This window comes from Nomascus leucogenys, chromosome 13, assembly GCF_006542625.1.
Source record: "Nomascus leucogenys isolate Asia chromosome 13, Asia_NLE_v1, whole genome shotgun sequence".
Taxonomy (NCBI): domain Eukaryota; kingdom Metazoa; phylum Chordata; class Mammalia; order Primates; family Hylobatidae; genus Nomascus; species Nomascus leucogenys.
Genome location: NC_044393.1, coordinates 13,089,391 through 13,110,618, shown reverse-complemented (window position 1 = coordinate 13,110,618; position 21,228 = coordinate 13,089,391). Strand labels below are relative to the sequence as shown.

The window sequence follows — 21,228 nt, the reverse complement described above, 5'->3', positions numbered from 1 at the left end:
AAATCCCCTTTCAAAAACATCTGTCCCCACTCTAGGTTTAGATTTATATGCAGGTATATGATGTAAAGTATTTTTTTTTCACAGATTAAAATAAATGCAGAGTAGAATAAAAACCCCACATGATTTTTTAAAGATAAAATGAACTGATTTCACCTCATAGTCAACAACGCTGACAGGCCCCCTGATGACCTGTCAACTGTCAGGGGTGCCTTTGTGTGAAAGTTTGAAAAACCAGCCCTAAGGGGTGAAAGAGGTGAACAGAGGATGGAAGAGAAGGAAAAAAGGATAAAAGGGAAAAGGGAGAAAGAAAGGCGCGGAGGTGGGGAGAGTCAAAGAGAAACGAGAGAGGGAGTACAGTATTCACAGGTCATTTTCCTAAAAGTGGCTGTTCTCTTTTTCTACAACCCCAGTAGGCCCCCACTGGGCCTGAACAACCCAAGCACACAGGGCCCTTTACTTCCAGTCCCCACACGCTGGCTTTGCTGGGAAACCCAGCTCCCTCTTTTAAGAGAGCCCCATGGAAGGCATTCTCTCTTTTTCATCAATTTCTTTTCCCTGGACATGATCCACATTAGAGATAGACATGCTGTTGCTGCTGTTTGTATTTTTTTTTTTCTCCAGGCAGACCCATAAAGCAAGTTTTTGCTGGGCATGTTATTTGCATGGTGAAAAGAACAAGGCATCTCCTTATTGAGGGAAACACACATAGGGGCTGGGGTGGGCGGGGCTGGGCTGATGACCCAGCTTCCTTTCACGGCTGCAGGCAGAGGGGCAGGGCCCCTCTGCTGATGTGCGGGTGTCCTTCCCGGGGTGTGGGAGTGAGGGTGTCCTTCCCCGGGTGCGTGGGAGTCGGTGCTGCGCCAGGACTGCACTCAGAAGCGGCCTGTCCCTCTCCAGGCGTCTGCAGTGGATGGCAATGGCTTCGGGCCACAGATGGCAGGCAGGGCAGGCGTGTCCTCCGCGCTCAGTTATTGTCTCTGGTGTCCGAGGAGGCACTTCCGAACAAGATGTCACTGTCCTGGGACACGCTCAGCTGCGACTTGGTTTTGATGAGGAACTGCGCCCTCCGGAACATCACCCTCTCCTGCTCCTGCTTGAGCTCCAGGTAGGAGCGGGAGAAGGTGTGGAAGATGGAGGTGACGGGGAAGGCCATGAGCAGGATGCCGCTCAGGATGCTGCTCAGGGCCACTACCTGGCCCGGGGTGCTCCTGGGGACCATGTCGCCATAGCCCACCGTCGTCATGGTGATGACGGCCCACCAGTAGCAGGCAGGGATGCTGGTGAACTCGGGGCTGTCGGCCATCTCGTTCTCGATGACGTAGAGCAGGGGCGCGAAGAGGGCGATGGCCACGCAGAGGAACAGCAGCAGGAGCCCGAACTCGCGGGTGCAGCGGCGGGCGGTGAGCCCCAGGGTCTGCAGCCCCAGGGAGTGGCGCGCCAGGCGCATCACGTACAGGATGCGCAGCGCCCGCAGCACGCGCAGCACCAGCCCCACCTTGTCCAGGTAGCTGTTGCCGGCGCCGGGCTTGCGGCGGCCCGCGGCGGCGCCGTCCACCAGCAGCGTGATGTAGTAGGGCAGGATGGCCACCAGGTCGATCAGCGTCAGCGGGCTCCGCAGGAAGGCGAACTTGCTGGGCGCCTGAATGAGCCGCAGGAGGAACTCCAGGGAGAACCAGCCCACGCACACCGACTCCACGATGAAGACGTTGTGGCACATCTGGGAACAGTGGCCCTGGGAGAGAGGGGAAGGGACGCCGGAGGGGTCAGCGGGCCCACCAGGGAAGGAGCGCAGAAGCTCTGCCCTGTGCCCTGCTAGGCTTCCCAGGCGGAAGGTGACCTCTCCAGGTTGAGTGGCCCCGGGTCCTCTCCCTAGTTGTGCCCACTCTGAGGCCTGGGGCACTAAGCACCATCTCTGCACTGGCCGCTTCTCATCTCTCTCTGCAGCCCCCACCTCGGCCCTGAACTCCAGACCCCCAATAGGCTGCCTCCCTGACGCTCCCACCTGGGTGTCTGAGGGGCATCTCGAATTCGCCACGGGATCCTGGTTTCCTCTGCCCACTGGTGGTTTCCCTCCCTGGCTTTCAGCAATTCCATCTTTCCAATGGCTCAGCACAGGAGACCTGGCGTCATCCTTACCGCCTTGTGTATAACCCCCAGGAAGTCTCTTCATTTAAAACAGCATGAGAATCAAACCCACTGCCCACTGCTCCCACCTGGTCTGGCCACCATCCTTTCTAGCCTGGACGGTTGCAGTCACCTCCCCCCTGGGCTCCCTCATCCCTGCAGTCCATTTTCCACACATAGCCAGAGGGATCCTGTTCCTCCTCTGCTTAGCACCCCCCATGGCTCCCGATGGACTCTGAGGAATAGTCTTGTTCAGTGCCCCCATCACTGCCCCGGGCAAATTTAGGCTAAGGCTGCCTCACCGAAGCTTTCAAAAGAGGCTGGAAATGTGCAGTTTTACATGAACTCTCCTGGTGACACATGTTGGTGATAATGTTGGTTAAATAGATAAAATGTCGATTTAAGTCCTGGTGATAATTCAGTGCAAAGAAATACTCTATGGGTCACTAAAACACATATTTTTGTTGGGTTTGGCATGCGAGCTGCCAGCTTGCCTCTCTGGTCTGGAATATAACTGGGTGGTAAACAGTCCTTTAGTGGATTTGGGCCTCATCCTTGAAGGGGCCTTTGGCAGAGAGGAGAGGCCAGCGTGGTTCCAGCCTGGGGCATCTTGGAGGTTCTGGGGCACAGCTGAGTTCTACAAGTCCCACTTGAACAATTCTGTCTCTAGGAATATGTTAGAGGCTGGAGATATGAGCTAATACCTGGTGGGGCTTTAAGGTCTTAGACCTCTGGGATGGGAAGCCCCTTCCTCTGGGAAGCCTTCCTGGAGCGTGCCCCACTAAGCTCCAGCAGTGTCAGTGGGCCTCCCACACAGAGCCTCCTTGGCTTGTGTCTCACGCTTATGGTGATGCGGGGGGGGGTGGGTGGTGCCACTACTCCATCCCAACCCCAATAGACTTGAAGCTTCTTGAGGTCGGAAGACTTGTCCTGGTCACCCTGTCTCCCCTGTAGTGCCTGCATACAGTAGGCACTCAAATGTGTGCACAAGGAGCATGTGAAGCAGTGAATCCCACTGCACCCCAAAATGAAGTTGAAGAACAGCATTTTCACTGAATCCTTAAAAAGGCAAAGGTATTATTATTTTTTTTTCAAAAAGCAAGTATCAGAAGTTGAACAAAACAGTGGCTTTATTAGTATTTTCCTGATAAAATCACGATCAAAGATGTTGGAGCTGAGAAGAAATTTATACTAAGTACAGCAATTTCCAGACAGGTCTCAAATGGTGAGCATTTTCCCTTTCCTTTCTTTTTCTTCTTGACCCTAATCCTTAAGAGAGGACTTTCTGCACATTCACTATGCATCACTTCTAATCCCTTTATGCGGTGTGGACTCAGTCAGCCCAATCACTTCTTTTTTTTTGCTCTTGTTGCCCAGGCTGGAGTGCAATGGCGCAATCTCGGCTCACTGCAACCTCCACTTCCCAGGTTCAAGCGATTCTCCTGCCTCAGGTCCCGAGTAGCTGGGATTACAGGCATGTGCTACCATGTCCGGCTAATTTTGTATTTTTAGTAGAGATGGGGGTTTCTCCATGTTGGTCACGCTGGTCTCGAACTCCCGACCTCAAGTGATCTGCCTGCCTCGGCCTCCCAAAGTTCTGGGATTACAGGCGTGAGCCACCGCACCCGGCCCCAATCACTTCTAATCACTTCATGTGAACTCACTGAATCCTTAACACTGTGAAGTGGGCCTGTTCATACCCGCCCTGGACAGGTGAGAAATCAGAGGCTCAAGAGTTTAAATAGCTTGCCCACAGCTACTACACAGCTAGAGAGGAGAAAGCAGGATTTGAATTCAGGCCATCTGGCTCTAGCCCTGACCTCTTCATCACTACCCTTCATGCTTATTGAAAGTTAATTTTACCAGCTGGGTATGATGGCATGTGCCTTTAGTCCCAGCTATTCAGGAGGCTGAGGCAGGAGGAATGCTTGAGTCCAAGAGTTCGAGTCCAACCTGGGCAACATAGCAACACCCCATCTCTAAATATTTTTTTTTTTTGAGACAAGGTCTCACTCTGTTGCCCAGACTCGAGTACAGTGGTGTGATCTTGGCTCACTGCAACCTCTGCCTCCCAGATTGAAGAAATTCTCATGTCTCAGCCTCCCAAGTAGCTAGGATTACAAGCGAGTGCCAACACGCCCAGCTAATTTTTGTATTTTTAGCAGAGATGGGGTTTTGCCATGTTGGCCAGGCTAGTCTTGAACTCCTGACCTGAAGTGATCCACCTGCCTCAGCCTCCCAAAGTGCTGGGATTACAGGCGTGAGCCACCACACGTGGCCTAAAATTGTTTTTTTAATTTAAAAAAGTTTAAAAAGTTAACCTTACTAGTTGAATGCTATTTTCTTAATACCCATTTGAAAATTCAACTTATAAGCCAGGCATGGGGGCCCACTTCCTCCACATACATAAGTGGAAAAATCCTGACACGGTGAGTACTTCTAATGTTAAATTTGAGAGTGCATGTACATGAGACATAAGAATCGCTTCAATCTGGGAGGTGGAGGTTGCAGTGAGCCAATATCGCACCACTGTACTCCAGTACAGTGTAATCTTAGCACTTTGGGAGGCAGAGGTGGGAGGATCGCTTGAAGCCAGGACTTTGAGGCCAGCCTGGGCAGCAAAGCAAGACCCCATCTCTTAAAAAGAAATAAATAAATTCAATGTGTACAAAAAGTACCTGCAAGCCTCTGTGGATTATTAACGCAACAGCTATTGCTACTTCCTCCACATACATAAGTGGAAAAATCCTGACATGGTGAGTACTTCTAATGTTAAATTCAAGAGTGCACATAAAGCACTTAGCACATGCAGGGTATACAGTCAGTGCTCAATAAATATTGGCTGGCATGATATTTACGTTCAGTTCACACCGCCATACCTATTTCTCCACTGCCTATACAATTTGTACCTCTGAGACCTTTTGGTCTTTCTTGAAGCTTCCAGAATCCCCATATATAGGGAAGGAGTCACCAACTCAAAGGCCCATGGTCTCATACACAAGGAGACTGAACTGGGCCCCTGTGGACTTGGCTCTCCCCAGGAGCTGCCGTGTAGGGCTGCAGGCTGGTGTGTATGTTGGTGGCGGGGCAGGGGGAGGGGAGGAACCCAACCTTACAATTTTTTTAAAAATTTTGTTTTTTAGAGATGGAGTCTCACTCTGTTGCCCAGACAGGACTGCAGTGGCGTGATCATGGCTCACTGCAGCCTCACTTCCGAGGCTCAAGCAATCCTCCTGCCTCAGCCTCCCAAGTAGCTAGGACTACAGGTGCAAGCCACCACACCTGGCTAATTAAATTTTTTTTTTTTTTCCGTAAAGACAGGGTCTCATTACATTGCCCAGGCTGATTTTGAACTCCTGGGCTCAAGCGATCCTTCTGCCTCCAGCTCCCAGTGTTGGAATTATAGGCGTGAGCCACCACACCTGGCCTGATCTTATGAATTTTTAAAAGAAGCTGAGATTTTGAATTTTTATATGAAAAAACTTCACTTTTAATGTTGGCAACCAAGTCAAATTTTTGGGAAACCTTGGGAAACTCCTCAATCTTCTGCAGGTAGCGGCGCTTGCAGCAGGGGCTATATTAGGTCCCCAAGCTGCCACGTGGGAACCATCTTTCCATGCTTACAAACACAGACTAGACTTAGACCTGGGGTTGGGCAGTGTCCTCAAATACTGAGTGGGTGTGAAAACACTTCCCCCACAGGGTTGCTGGAGCATTCCCTGGGGAGATAAGACGTAGGTGGCACATGCAGCCCAGCTCCGGTTCCTGTGAACTCCCAGATGAGTGAGAGCCCTTCGACTGTAGCACACACCCCGTGTCAGGCCCTGGAGTAAATAAACTTTCCATTCATTCTCTTATGTAACAAAAAGAAATGCTCACCATTTGTAGACACACATGTACCCATCAATAAAAATTATCTTCAGGACCCAGAAAATGTGTCTGGGCTACTATGATGCAAATGATTAGGAAGGTTGAGAAAGGGCCGAGTGGTTGAGATAAATTTGATGATATATGTAATGTGCTTCGCTCAGGGCCAGGCACGTCAAAAATCACACCATCCATTTATTCACTCATTTGTTCATTCAACAAATAGTGGTTGAGTGCCTGTTTGTGCTGGACCCTGTTCCAGACACCGGCAAGGGGGAGGGCAGTGGCGGGCACAGTGGAGGCCAGGACAGGCACAGGCGTGGACCCCCATGATGCTCACATATTAACAGGGAGGCAGACCATGCACACAAACATTCCTGATGTCAGGAGGGACCAGAGATGCTATTCAGCCAGTGGAGGAGGTGACAATGCTCAGAGTCCCTTCCCTCGTGGTGGCACGTTTCCCCGCGGGGCGTGGGCTCTTACCTGCTCCTCCTCCTCCCTCAGGCTGGGCAAGGTGCTGACGGAGAGGTTGACGGCGGTGACGGTCACGAAGAGCACCGACAGGCAGGCGAACACCTTGCCAGGCAGCCCCGAGTGCGGCCTCTCCACCATGTCGCGCAGTCGCCGCATGCAGCGCCCCAGGCGGCCCTCCCCCTCGGCCGGGCCCTCGCTGTCGCGGCCCTCGCTGTCCAGCGCGTCGTCCTCTTCCTCCCGCTCCACCATCTCCGCGAACTCCTCAATCTTCTGCAGGTAGCGGCGCTTGCAGCAGCCGTCCAGGTGGTCCTCCGCGATGCCCCAGTACAGCAGCTCCTCCTGGAAGGACAGCGCGCACATCTCGCGCAGCAGCCGCAGCTTCCCCGCGCGCAGGAAGGTCAGGATAGTGCCGAAGGCCCCCGGGTTGCGGTCGAAGAAGAACTCGTTGCAGGTGACGTCGTAGTCATCGCACACGTTGAGGATGTCGTCGAAGTTGGTGCAGGCCTTGAGCTGGCCCAGGCGCGTCAGCGGGAACTCGTCCAGCGTGGTCCAGGGCAGCGAGTACTTGATGCCGCCCACGTTGATGATGATCCGACGGCGGCGGTCCTCGGGCTGACAGCCCTGGCGGGGCTCATCCTGCGGCCGCAGCCGCTGCGCCCGGCGGTAGAACGCGCCCTTGATGGCCTGGCGCTGCGGAAGGAAGGCCGGGTGGAAGGAGGCGTCAGAGGTGCAGCTCAGCGCGCTGTAGTCGTAGTCAGAATTGTCTCCCGGTAAGAGGGTCATTTTGGGCCTTCACATCCCTCTCGGGCCTGTGGGGAGAAGGGAGGAAAGACCCTCAGTGACCACCCCTAGCTTCACCTTGCTGAGAATGCAGATTCTGCAGATATGCACCGTTAGGGATGGAATCTTTACCCCCACACCCATAGGGTGCAGGCCCTAGCCCTCAATGGGATGGTATTAGGAGGTGGGGCCTTTGAGATGTGATTTGGTTCAGATGTGGTTATAAGAGCAAAGCCCCCACGATGGGATTCGTGTTCTTATAAGAGGAGGAAGACAGGCTGGGCGCAGTGGCTCACGCCTGTAATCCCAGCACTTTGGGAGGCCGAGGTGGGTGCATCACCTGAGGTCAGGAGTTTGAGACCCGCCTGGCCAACATGGTGAAACCCTGTCTGTCTCTACTAAAAATACAAAAACTAGCCGGGCATGGTGGCGTGCACCTGTAATCCTAGCTACTAGGGAGGCTGAGGCGCAAGAATCACTTGAACGTGGGACGTGAAGGTTGCAGTGAGCCGAGATCGTGCCACTGCACTCCATCCTGGGTGACAGAGTAAGACTCCATCTCAAAAAATAAAAACAAAACAAAACAAAAAAAAAAAAAAAAGAAGAGGAAGAGACACTAGGGCTATCTCTCTGCCATGTGAGCACTCAGGGAGGCATCTAAGTGTGAAACCCGGAGAAGAGTGCTGCTGGCGCCCTACTCTCAGACTTGCAGCTGACAGAACTGGGAGAAATAAGTGTTGCTGAAGCCACCCAGTCTGTGGTATTAATATTTGGTTACATCAGCCTGAGATGACAAAGACATTCACCTAATAGTGAAATAGCAACAACATTGTTCAGCATCTCCCAGCCTTCACAATTCTCCCATATCCATCTATGCACTGGGGATGCAGCCGTGCGCAGAATGTGAAGGGGTCTCTGATCCCAGGCGGCTGACATCCTAGTGGATTTTCAGGTGACACATGTACTGTTATTTACTTAACATTTTATTTTAAATTAACCTTTTTTTTGGTATTTATTTGGCTTGGAAAAACAATTTGGTGTAGACCTACAGTTCTCATAGGGCTGATTTAGTCTCCCAAAAGACACGTGGCAATGCCTGGAAGCATTTTTGCTGGTCATGACTGGGGTTGCTATTGGCATTTAGTAGGTAGAGGCCAGGGAATACTGTCGCATGTCCTACAATGCACAGGACAGTCCCCACAACAGACACCTATCTGGTCCCAAGTGTCCTTAATGCTGAGGTGGAGAGGCTTGGTTAATGGTTATGAACGCAGACTTCGGAGCCACACAGCCTGGGCAAGTGACTCAACCTTGATGTGTCTTAATTTCCTTGTCTGTAAAATGGGTACAGCCATGTGACCTATTTGATAAGATTACTGGGAGGCCTAAGTGAATTATGTACATAAGAGCATTTAATGCAGTACCTGGCACATAGTAGGTATTCAGTAATTATTGTCTATTATTATTATTATTATTATTATTTTTGAGACAGAGTCTCGCTCTTTTGCCTAGGCTGGAGTGCAGTGGCATGATCTTGTCTCATTGCAACCTCCGCGCCGTGGGTTCAAGCAATTCTTGTGCCTCAGCCTCCCGAATAGCTGGGACTACAGGTGTGCCACCACACCTGGTTAATTTTTTGTATTTTTAGTAGACGTGGTTTTGCCATGTTGGCCAGGCTGGTCTTGAACTCTTGATCTCAGGTGATCTGCCCACCTTGGCCTCCCAAAGTGCTGGGATTACAGGTGTGAGCTGCCACGCCCGGCCTATTATTATTTATCTTAAAGGGACAACTTATATTGTTTCCATTAATGGAAAACAGATACCATTGCCATAAATCAGAAGCAATGGACAAAGAAATGCACAACTATGAAAGCAATGCCATGTTTGCTCAGGGGTCGGCAAACATCACCTTGAGGATGCAGGGGTGAACTGGACAGCCATGTTCATCCAGGAAGCCTTCCTTGGCTCTTCCAGCTAAATTGAGCACCCCTCCCCTTACAACTGGTGCATCCGTCTTCACAGCACTTACCACCAGTTCTAGAATTGTCTGTGCACAAGCCTGGCTCCTTCATTAGGCAGCCTGCTCCCTGGGGGAAGAAACGTGCTTTAGTCATCTCTGAATCCCTATGCTCAGCACTGTAAAGGCTCAAAGAAGTGCTTGCTAAATGAGTACATTTCCTGTTGATGAGACCAACATGATAAGGTGACTTCTGGGGAACTGAGGTCAAAATATCAACTTGCATGGACTCCTTCCTTCCCAACCCTCAAAGCTAAGGGTTTGTGCTACTGGAACAAGATTGCTTATTCATTACTAGCTCATGGGCTGAATTTGGTTCACAAATATTTTACTTGGCTTGGAGAGGTTTTTGAAAGTTGAGAAATTTCATGTAAAAATCCATATCCTTGGCTTCTCTTAAAAAATCAGGATATCTGGCAACACTTGGCCCAAACACCAACTGAGAAATGGCTACCCCTTTAGGCAGCACATGCTCCAATCCACCACAGTCCCCACCCCCAACTATTGTCTTCCTAACACCCACTGTATTCCACTCAAATGTGTTTCCTTCCCGGCCCTATAGGCATTTGAGTTTGAGACCCTTAGATTATAGCTATAGAGCTCTCTGGAATTAAGCCGATGCATAGAAAAGTTAGTAGGAGTCAAATAGTCTGCTTTTAAAAATCACCAGCCCTCAGCCAGGTGCGGTGGCTCAGGCCTGTAATCCCAGCACTTTGGGAGGCCGAGATGGGTGCATCATGAGGTCATAAGATCGAGATCATCCTGGCCAACAAGGTGAAACCCCATCTCTACTAAAAATACAAAAATTAGCCAGGTGTGGTGGCACGTGCCTGAAATCCCAGCTACTCGGGAGGCTGAGGCAGGAGAATCCCTTGAACCTGAGAGGTGGAGGTTGCAGTGAGCTGAGATGGTGCCACTGCACTCCAGCCTGGTGACAGAGCAAGCCTCTGTCTAAAACAAAAACAAAAACAAAACAAAACAAAACAAAACAAACCAAAAAAAACAAAATCACCAGCCCTCTCCCTAGACAAATCCCCGATGGAATCGAGTGGTAAAAGTCTATCAGTTCCAAATGGAAACCCATTTCCAATACTTAAATATGGGTCAGTGCTGTGGGACATGTTCAGGGAAACACCCACTCACGAACACACACATACACAAACACATGTACGTATGAATGAGAAAGTGTTTTAACAGGTGCTGGAAGGGGAGGGAGGGTGTTTCACACTTAAAAGGGGCTCCTTCCTAAGAGGAATTGCTTTACAAAAGCAGATCATCCCTCTACTACTCACTGATCTTTGGGGAAGGCTACAATTGCATAGATCAGGGTTTGGAAAACTAGGGTACACCTGTGTTTGAAAGAAAAATGATTTGATTTTAGACGGTTAGAGTGTTTTTAACTTCACCTAAAATTGGAACCCATCTCCTCAGGCACAGCCTGCCAGGATCCTTTGGAGGCGTGGGAATAATCCCTTTCAGGCACTTTCCTTGGTGATCTCTCTTTTCAGCTCTGCTGTTTCATCTTTGCTACCACAGAAAAGAGAAAAAGTGACATTCTGTTTGGCAAGAATGGTGATGGAGGTAAAGGGAAAATGCTTCACACAAGCCCTGGAGGGCTCTTGTGAATCCCCATGGCTGTAATCACCTCTTCTTTTTAGGAATTTCTTCTTTCAACCCTCCCAGCTTTCCCTCCAGCAGAAAACTCCCCCAATTAGTGATTTATTTCCTTCACACCCTGCCCCCACGTGAGTTTCTTGTGTGGAAAGTGATCCTGTCTCGGCAGCACGGTGAGTATGGAGAGGCTGATGCTACTCGGAGGGTAATAAACACAGTAACGACCTTGTTCTCAAAGCCAGAGTCCCCTGGGGAAATGCTGAGGCCAGAACTTGCTAAAGGAAGAACAGGCATATTTCTCCATGGCCTTTGGTCTTGCGGATACCCGATCTGATGTGAGATGGACGGCTCAGCACCTCTAGACCCTACACTAAAGTTCATAAATCAAAGAAGCCCCAAAGCCTGGGCTTCTGAAAAATAATACTGCTTTTCACGCAGCCTGATATCCTCACAAGAAATTTTTTATTTCTCCATGGTGTTAGTTCTGTTAGTTCTACAGCATGGTGGGTTTAAGTGATTTTGCCTCCGAGGGTCTATGGATGCTTGGGGAGAGGAAGCTGTTTGAGGCAGAGGCTGCGATGGGGGAGATGAGGTGAAGTCCGGAGGCAGGTGTCATTCATTCATTTATTTGTTCGTTTATTCAGTAGTTACTGAACACTCACCATGTGTCAGACTCTGTATTAGAGCTGGAGACATGGCAGAGAACAAGACAGACCCAGTCCCTGTCCTCATGGAGGTGACCTTCTGGTGGGGAAGACTGTTTCCAAATGAGCACACAAATCATTTCAGGCTGCAGTGACTGCAGTGTTGTTGACAGAGCAAGGTGAGAGATGGAGAATGACTATTGTGGGGTGTGGGGCAACACTGGCTGGAGGGGTGAAGGAGGGCTTCTTAGAGGAAGGGACATAGGGTTGAGCCGCACGGATGGATCCAGCCCTGTGAGGACCTGGCAGAGGGAGTGGCAAGAATTTGCTCCCTGACTTGGGGGTGGGCTTGGATGATCAAAGACCAGAGAATGCCGAGCACAGAGCGAGGGGAAACTGGGAGAAGAGGAGGGGGGCAGGGGGCAGGTGCAGCAGGGCCCAGGGGCTGACAATAAGGAGCTGGGGCTTATTCTGCAAAGGACAAGGAGTCCATGTGTGCCTGCCAGGTCAGTGGACAGCGGGTGGGCTGGGGAGCCCAGGCTGGAGGCTATGGAAGTCATTCTGGAAATGACTAAGGTTTGCAGCGGTGGAAGTCCTGGAGAACAGGAGGGATTTGGGATGAACTTTGGAGGAAGAGCCCTCAGGACTGGCTGAGGAATGGGGCCTGGGGGAGGGGGAAAGAGAAGAACCAGGTTTCCAGGGGTGCCATTTACCGAGGCGACGGATAGGTGGCGCTATGGTGAGCTGAGCCAGACGAAGCCGTTCCTGGCTGTGGGATTAGGGACAGAAGAAGATGCCGGCAAAATCAAGGAGAGAGGGCGGAGATGGGTGTCTCCCAAGGATGGTGCCAGACCATCAATGCTGAGCTGATGGGTGTGTGTTTGCAGGGGGTGAGGGTGTCACCTGGCAGCTTTGACCTGGCTAGGCTGGCAAGGGCAGGAGGGCCAGGGTAGTAGAGCTATGGTGAAGCCAGAGGCAGGGGCCTCACCTGTGCCCTGTGCCCGGTACCCACTGAAGCTGCATCACATCAGGCCAGAGTGGTCAGTGTAGGGCATATGGTAGGCAGAAAAATGTCCCCACATTCCCCTAGATGCCCATGTCCTAATCCTAATCACTGGAACCTGTGACTATGTTAGACTGCATGGCAAGGAGGAATGAAGGTTACAGATGGAATTAAGGCTGCTACAGCTGACCTGAGATAGGAAATTACCTTGGATGATCTGGGTGGGCCCAATGTAATCAACGGGGTCCTTATTTGTGGAAAAAGAAAGCAGCAGATGGAGCGGTAGAGGGCTGTGGCATGAGAATGACTCCACTGGCCACTGCTGGCTGTGAAGATGGAGGAAGGGGCCATGAGTCAAGGAATGCAGGTGGCCTCCAAAGGCTGGAGACCAGGAAATGAGCTCCCTGGAGCCTGCAGAAAGGAGCACAGCCCTGCTAACACTCGATATTAGCCCAGCCAGACCCATTTCCAACCTCTGACCTCCAGACCTGTAAGATAATACAATTGGGCTGTCTTAAGCCACTCAGTTTGTGGTAATTTGTGACAGTTGCAATAGGAAATGGGATGCTGAGGCCGGGCATGGTGGCTCACGCCTGTAATCCCAGCACTTTGGGAGGCCGAGGCGGGTGGATCACCTGAGGCCAGGAGTTTGAGTCCAGCCTGGCCAACATGGTGAAACTCCATCTCTACTAAAAATACAAAATTAAGCCGGGCATGGTGGTGGGTGCCTGTAATCCCAGCTACTGGGAAGATTGAGGCAGGAGAATCACTTGAACCTGGGAGGCAGAGGTTGCAGTGAGCGGAGGTGGTGCCACTGCGCTCCAGCCTGGGTGACAGAGTGAGATTCTGTCTTGAAAAAAAAAAGGAGATGTTCAAAAAAAGCTGGTGCTGGTTCTGGTTCTGGTTCTCCTCCAGCTTGGGGGACAATGTGCCAACCACCCTAAGCTGAGGAGGCAGAAGGGGACACAGGCTTTAAAATCAGGAGACCTGGGTTCAAGGCCAGTTGCTCTGTGACTTTAGGCAAGTCGTGCCCTACCCCTGAGACTCAGTTTCTTTATCTGTGTAATGAGGCTACAAACAACTCCTGCCCCCTTGAGTTATGGTGAGGACAAAAGCAGATGGCATAGGTGATGCACTTGGCTCCACGCCTGACGCTCAGTGAACCCTCAATGGTCGTCTTGGAATTTTCACAAGCTATGATTAGAGTCGGCTGCCCCCCTCCCTGCTTCCCAAGAGAATCTTCTTTTCTGACCTGACCCACTGGGATTTGGATCCAGCATCATCTGACCCCTGGATCCAATTGCTGGAGGGTATGTGGGCTGGCCTAACACTGGGAAAGCCACTGGGCAGTAATGAGGGAAATGAAGATGCTGCTGCCCTGTGACCCAGGAAACCCACTTCTGGGTATATTTCCCAGACCTGGGACCACGAAGGGTTGTGGCAGACATTGTCAGTAATAAATTATTTGCACTCAAATCCTTCACTCAGGGTTTGCTTCTGGGGAACCAGATGGAAGAGAGTAACAAACAAGGTATAAGAATGCATGTTCTGTGTTGTTTACGGTACCAGGAGGTCCCCTAGCATCCATCCCCAGGGGAGTGGACAGGCAAGTCTTCATAAAGGCAGATTTTGGAATCCTGCAGATTGCCCAGGAATCAGAAGCAATGGACTGGGTGGAGACTTAGCAACACATTTAGGTTTTAAAAACAGTGTGCCGAGTGGAAAAAGAAACAGAAGTTTCTAGCACTGTGCTATTTATGTAAATGAACACACACACATTACATATTTTACAAGGTCTCAAGCACATGCGAGGATCTATATCAACCACATGGAGGGTGCCTGGAAGGGCAAAGGAAGAGGAAGAAGCACGGGGATTGGAACAAAGAAAAATGAGTAAGATGAGACAGCCTGGCACAGGCCAATGAGGAGGCGTGCTGGGAAGCGGTGTGGTTTGTACAACTCCGGGTTTTAACCCAGGTTTAAAAAGACAAATGAAGAGCACAAGAACAACAGAACCTTCTGAATTGCTCGGGGTGCTCGGTGGAGATACAGATTCCCGGCACCCTCCCTTCCCAGTCGGAATGCCTGAAGGGGAGGCCCAGCAATGAGCATTTTCACAGGCTCTCCGGGAGATTGTGTGCGAGGGAGGGGACCAGGAATGCCTGGAGTTCTCCCAGGGGCTGGAGGCACAGGAGCTGCTCTGGGCTTTCACCGGGACTGCCCTGCCCAATGTGTCAATCTCCTAGAGGCTCTGGAAAGCTCTGTGAGTCCCGCTTCATTGGAGAAATGGAATCCCTTCTGGTTTGTGAGAAAAATCTTCTGCATTGGGGCTGCCTTGATCAAATTTCCATTCAGGAGCCCAGAGATCCACTGACACTCTCCTTGCAATTTTTCTATCCTTCCTTTGAGGAAAAAGGTGATGCTTATAAGCTATGGCTGAGGGCTGAGAACATAATTCCAAAGATAAATGATCATTGAGACCATAAGGCGTTCTGAGTGGCAGTTCTCATGTGACCACCCTGAGGTCAGCACATGACTGAGGGTACAGGTGCAGGACCTGTGGGGTGGGACTTGGGAGGGCAGAATGGGATGGAATGAAGGTCCAAGCCAGGTGTGACTAGTCGTCCCTGCTGCTCCTGCTAATAACCCTGTGGCCTGAGCAGGCCATCACACCCACTGAGCCGCTGGCCTCTCTGAGCCTGCCTCCTCCCCTAGAAGATGGGGATAAGATTGCCGACCTCACAGGGCTATTATGGGGATCTGGTGAACGGCGGTTTGCTGCAGGGATGAGCAGTGTCACCGGGCCTCCTGTGCCCATGGCTACATTCTATCAGGGGCACTAAATGGTTCTACAAATGGTCCTGGGCTGACCCCAACTTCTTTCAGGTCTCTCTCCAGGGTTCCAACAAGCTGCAGGCCTCTCTGGACCCTGTTCTTTCTGTCTTATGCTCTCCATCCCTCTTCCGAGTGGCAGCGGGGAATGCAGAGAGAGTGCTAACTGCACAAAGTGTTATAAATAGCAGCAACCACAGCCTCCCTCCACTGCAAACTCACTAAGTGCCAGGTGCTGTGCTAGGAGCCTTAATTGCCTGAGTCTCCATCCTTTCCTAAAAAGGCAGGTATTATCACTAATACCCCCATTTTACAAATGAAGAAACTGAGGCCCTGAGAAGTGAAAACTTATGTCTGGCAATAAGTGATTAAGCCAGAATTAAGCTAGATCTGTGGGACTCCAGGCCAAACCTCTTTGACCCCTGCCTTTTACTGCCTCCTTGAACCACTTGTTCCTTTCGGGGAGCTGGTGTGGTGTCTCCACCCCTTGCAGTGAGTCAGGGATTGGGTTTCTAGTCTCTATTTCATATGGACAAGATTTTGGAATGTTTCTGAGGATGGGGAGAAGCAGGCAATTGTCCATGGCTGGGGAAACATATTTATCACTATTTTATATTTGCAAGAGAGCAGAGTTAAAAAAAATCGACAAAACCCCTAGTTTTGCCAAACTCAGCATTGCCATTTTGGCCTCTGGGAAGGAGATGTTGACGATGGAGGCAGAGGGTGGAGTCATCTCCATAAGCCCTGCTGATACCTTGATTTTGGCCCAATGAGTCTCATTTGGTCTTCTAATCTCCAAAAACTATGAGATAATAAATTCAGGCTGGGCGCAGTGGCTTACGCCTGGAATCCTAGCACTTTGGGAGGCCAAGGTGAGAGAACTGCTTGAGTTCCAGAGTTCAAGGCCAGCCTGGGCAACATAGTGAGACCCTGTTTCTATGATTAAAAAAAAAATCAGCTGAGCATGGTGGTGTGTACCTCTAGTCCCAGTGACTCAGGAGGCTGAGGTGGGAGGATCACTTGAGCCCAGGAGGTCAAGGCTGTGGTGGGCCATGATAGTGACACTACACTCCAGCTGGGTGATAGAGCAAGACTCTGTCTTTAATAATAATAATAATAATAATAATAATAATACAAAATTTATATTGCTTTAAGCCACTAAATGTGTGCAAGTATGTGAAAGGAGGAAATTAACACAGCTTCCACGGCAACTTTCCAGAAGGAAAGCATTTCTCTCCTGCACTCTGCAGGCTTTGGTTTCTCTGTCTCGTACCATGTCTCTCAACCTGTGCCATTCCCTCACTCCCAGTGGATGTCTCGAGGACCCGTCCATCTCTCTCCATGCCACTCTTTCCCAGGCCCTGCGGCATTTCATGCCAGTATAGCTTCATCTGTCAGGATTAGGGCTCCTGGCCGAGCTGACTCAGAGGCGGGTCAGGCTGCATTAATCCCCAATTAAAACGTTAATCAAAATGGATCCAACCATTAGCCTGGCCCGGGTCCTGGCATGTTAGATTTCCAAGAGCTGCTGTGCCCTGGTGGAGAATATATCTTTCTTAGCCACCTGCCGTCTGTTCTCGCCACAGTCCCACCACCCTGGGCCTTGGCCCAGCCTCCTGAAAGCTGGGGCCCAAGTTCCTGGGGATATTATGCGCTGGGAGCTGGGCTTTCCCCTCCATCCCTCACTTGCCCCCAAATGAGAAAAAGTGCCAGTGTCCTTCCCCGCTATAAAAAAGACAGGCTGCCTCCGGAGCCTCCCTGCTGTGCTGCAGGCAAGCAAAATAACACCAAATGCACGTTTGCGTTTGCCTTCTTCTACGGGGAGGTGTTTGGGGACTTGAGCCAGAAGATCCTTTTTTCTTTGCCTCCTTGTAGCTCAAAATTAAGCAGAGAAGCAGGCTTGGGGGAGCAGTGGGGACCTCGGGACGGCAGGAAGGGAGACACCTGCTTACCAGAGTCCTCTGGAGGGAGAGCATGATCAGACTTGCCCGGGGAGGTGTGGGTGTGAGACTGAAGACTCACCTCAGGGCAAGGGACAGTCTTAGGCACAATTCAGATCCTATTTGTAGCAAAGTCACTTCATTTCTGATTTTGTTAATCAAATACAGTCTGCTGGATGATAAAAATGGTCCACAGCGATGGAGTGCTTCAGCTAGGTTCTTCGCCTCTCCCTTTTTATTAATTCTATTTAGAGGGGCTTTACCAGCTGCCATTTTTCACCCACGGGCTCCATTTCTGGGCTTAATGCATCAACCAAGAGTAGATTCCTGTACCCCTAGACCTCTGGCAACAGGCAATGTTGACTCTTCAGCAACATTGGAAAGCAGGGTGGAGAAAGGACAGCCGAGCCAAGGTACCTACTGAGGCTCCAGGAGGTGAGTTCCTTGGAGCTGGTTTGCGTCACTTAGCCCTGTACCCAGCACACATCTCTTTGTTCTTCTGTTTCCTGAGGCATCTCCCTCACCTCTTGCCAGAGCCCAGCTGTGCATCTGGTGCAGAGAATTCAAAGTGGTGCTCAGATCTGCCCCAATCAGGCTCCAGGACAAGCTTCAGGAAAGTCTTTGGGGATGGGGAGAAGCAAGTAACCTCTGCCTCCACTGTCACATCTCCCTCCCAGTGGCCAAAAAGGCAACCCAGAGTTTGGCAAAACTAGGGGTTTTGTTGATTTTTTTACTCCCAAGGCTTGAGAACCCAGGCTGTAGGCTGTGGGCCTGGGCTCTCAAGTCTCAGGAGAAGAACCTAGGTTGCCTCGTTTCCAGTGCGCTTGCAGTTCCCTGCAGGTCAGGAGTGTGTCCCACGACAGATATCTTTCCACTGGAACGGGCTGGCTTCGAGAATGACTGAGGAGGGTGATCCCCAGGGGCCAGCACTTGCCTGTTTTTCAAACACACCTTCCCTCCTTCCCCTCCTATCAGGCGACTCTGCAGGGCTCCCAAAGCCGGGGGAGGCACAAGTAGAGCTCAGGTCTGGCAGAGCCTGAAAAATCCCCCAAGGAAGGACAGCATGCCCTAGCCACAGTGCCCACCACATGGCCCCAATCAGCAGTGCCAAACTTTTCTTGGAGATGTGCTGCCGGTGAGGCTCTCCATAGGAACTCTGCCGTCATGGGTGTGGGGGTATCAAACACACACTAATGAATAAACCTCTGCTCAGATTCATAGGGCAGGAACTTCCCCCACCCCACAATCAATCAGACCAGTTCCTGCTCCCTCCTCTCACTTCCCCCTGTACTTATCTCAGGGAGTCAGCAAAGGGGGTGGGGGCGTATGTGTCTGTCTCCCTCTTCTATGTGTCTGTCATTTACCTGGGTAACTGTGGTGCCTGGCACCCTTTAAGTGCTTAATAACAGCAAGTGTTAAGAAAATGCCTGCTGAATGGACAACTTAACTCATAAACCCCATTGGTGGGAACCTGCATTCCTCAGTAATGTCAGATCAGTGTTTCTCAACTCCTCCCCACCCTACCCAATCACCCGCCCCTAAGGAGCTTTGAAAAGATCTTTTCTTCCTATTCTAGAACCAATTCCAGCTTCCACGCCTCCCACCTTGAGAAGGAATGCATTAGATGAACGAAGACTTCTGCCTATATACATGGGCTGCTATAGTTGGCCCCCCCGGGGCAGTCTGCGGCCTCCCAAGGGGGGGCCTGGATCTTAATCCTTACTTCTCTCTAAGCTGCATGAAGGGTGCCCCCATTCTATCCCGCCCCCATCCCATCCCTCTTCACTTCTCCCCAGCATAGGGCCTCCATAAATGTTTGTGAACTGGATGAATGACTGTTGAGCGCTTGGTATGATGAGCTGCGTATAACAGGTGCTCAACCAATCTTTGTCCAATCTATGAATGAATGAATGAACTTCACCCTTTTCCTTCCATACCTCCAGGCCGAGCCTCTCTCCCACATGGAAACCCTAAGGCTGAGACTACCACTTTCCTACCAGTTCCTGGGGTGCCCAGTGAACTGTCTCAGTATCCCCAGCGCCTAGCACACAGTAGGCGCTCAATAAACGCTTGCTGTGTTCATAACGAATGACTCAATCATGCTCACGGTGGGGGTGAAGGGGGGCTCCATACTGTGCCTAAGGATACAGTGAATGAGCAAGTGACACACACTCCCCCACCCCAATCCCTAACTCTCCTTCCTCCCCGGGATCCGGGGAGAAACCTCGGCCCACAGCCGGGATGCGCCCCCGCCGGGGTCACCGCGGCGGCGAACGTCCCGGACTTCGCATCCCGGGGACCCCTTGGGATGAACCGAAGCTGGACCCGCACCTTGGCCGTAGCAAGCGCGCTCCACGCCGCCACGCACCAGCGGTGGCTCCCGAGTTCTCTGTCGCCCTGGCCTCCCCGCAGGCGGGTTTCGAGGCCCCCGCAGGGAGTTCAGGGCCACGGCCACGTGCAGCCGCCCCCGAGCCCGAGTTTGCAGGCTCGGGGTCCGGTTCGCGCTTCGGTGGGGCCCGGCGAGGCTGCAGCGCGCAAAGTTCCCACCTCAAGTTCCCGTCGCGGCGTCCCCGCCTCGGAGTTGGCCCGGCCGCGGCTTCCGCCCCCCCGGCTGCCCACAGGTCCGGGGCGAGGACGCGAGAGGGGCCTGGAAGCCGCCCGGGGCGCCCGCTCTGCCTCCTGGAGCCGCCGCCAAACTTCGGTCCCGGGGCCCGGCTCAGCTCCCGCCCTCGGAGCCACGGCCGCCCCGTCTCTGCCTCCCGGTCCCCGCCGGGCTCCGAGTGCGCCGGGAGCGCGGCGCAGCAGCCGCCGAGGGAGGGAGCGAGGCAGGAGGCGGGACGGAGGGAGGGGACTGAGCGCGGGGCGGGGAGAAGGGACGGGCAGCCGAGAGCGCAGCGCTTGGCCTCGCCCCGCTTCGGGACAGTGGCAGCGGCGCCACCGTCACGGGGCGTCCAGGCGCCCAATCGGGACCCCGCACCTTGGATCCGGGGGCCCTGGCGCGCCTGCTGGATTGCGCTCCTCGCTGCCAGTTCCTGAGCCCGCGTCCGGGACTGCTCGCGCTACGCCCTCCCTCCCGTTGCCTTCTTCCCCGTCTGCTCTCCCAGGAGCGACCACCCTGCGGCCCCTTCGCCTGCACGCGCCAGCCTTCAAGGTCCCCGCGCTCCGCTGCCCTGGAGCTTCACGCACTAGGCGGCGCGGCAGCCTCCTAGGGTCGCGCTCCCTGTCAGCTTTCCCCGCGGTCCAAGTGCGCCGGTGGTCCCGAGTCCGGGCCCCTAGCAACACCGCCCCAGGGTCTACATGTGCCAGATATTAAAACCCCACTCTCCGCTGCCCCGGGGCCGCGCTCCACGCGTTTCCACATCCTGGGAACCACACGTGCCATGTCTCCTGCCTTTCCCTGGAAGTCCAAGTGCACCGCTGCCTCTGGGTCCCTCGCCCCCTACCCCGGGCAAGTACTGCATCCTTAAGGCCCTCCACGCGCTGCTGCCCTGGAGCCGCAAGCTTCCACATCCGGGGGGCCACATATCGCGCGCCTTTTCTCTACCTCCTAGACCAATGTTGCCCTTGGGCCCTTCCTGCCACCGCCACCCAGGGACTGCCAGCACCTTGCTGTGCCAACTTCCTAGGGCCAGTATGTACCGTGCCAGGTGTTTTCCCTTCCAGTCCCGCGGGGCCACGGCCCCAGAGCCCTCCTGGGCGAGCAGACCGGCACTTCGTCGTCCACTCCCCTGGCCGGTGCAGGGCACTTGGACCAGGTCCTGGGGTCTTGGGGTCTTGGGGTCTTGCGCCCAGTGTGGCCGCCTAGCCTCGCAGTTGGTAGGATGCTGCACAGATGCTGGAGGTTGGATTGGAGGGAGCTCTTGGGTTGGAGGGATCTCTTGGGTTGGAGGGATCTCTTGGGTTGGAGGGATCTACTGGGTTGGAGGGATC

At 52.6% G+C, this 21,228-nt stretch overlaps 1 protein-coding gene across 4 annotated transcripts; it reads right to left on the bottom strand.

Moving 5' to 3' along the window:
• Nucleotides 1-367: 367 nt before the first annotated feature.
• Nucleotides 368-20,113, bottom strand: KCNG1 (potassium voltage-gated channel modifier subfamily G member 1). Of its 4 annotated transcripts, none has more exons than XM_030826556.1 (4): nucleotides 19,846-20,113; nucleotides 9,278-9,335; nucleotides 6,478-7,277; nucleotides 368-1,732 (listed from the first exon to the last, which is right to left on the bottom strand). In XM_030826556.1, exons 3-4 carry the CDS (start codon nucleotides 7,249-7,251, stop codon nucleotides 965-967), a joined length of 1,542 nt encoding a protein of 513 aa, XP_030682416.1. In that variant the 5' UTR covers nucleotides 7,252-7,277; nucleotides 9,278-9,335; nucleotides 19,846-20,113; the 3' UTR covers nucleotides 368-964. The 4 variants fall into 4 exon arrangements, with proteins under 4 accessions (XP_030682416.1, XP_030682417.1, XP_003252984.1 ...); XM_030826557.1 differs by lacking the exon at nucleotides 19,846-20,113 and adding an exon at nucleotides 10,672-10,793; XM_003252936.2 differs by lacking the exon at nucleotides 9,278-9,335.
• Nucleotides 20,114-21,228: the final 1,115 nt, after the last annotated feature.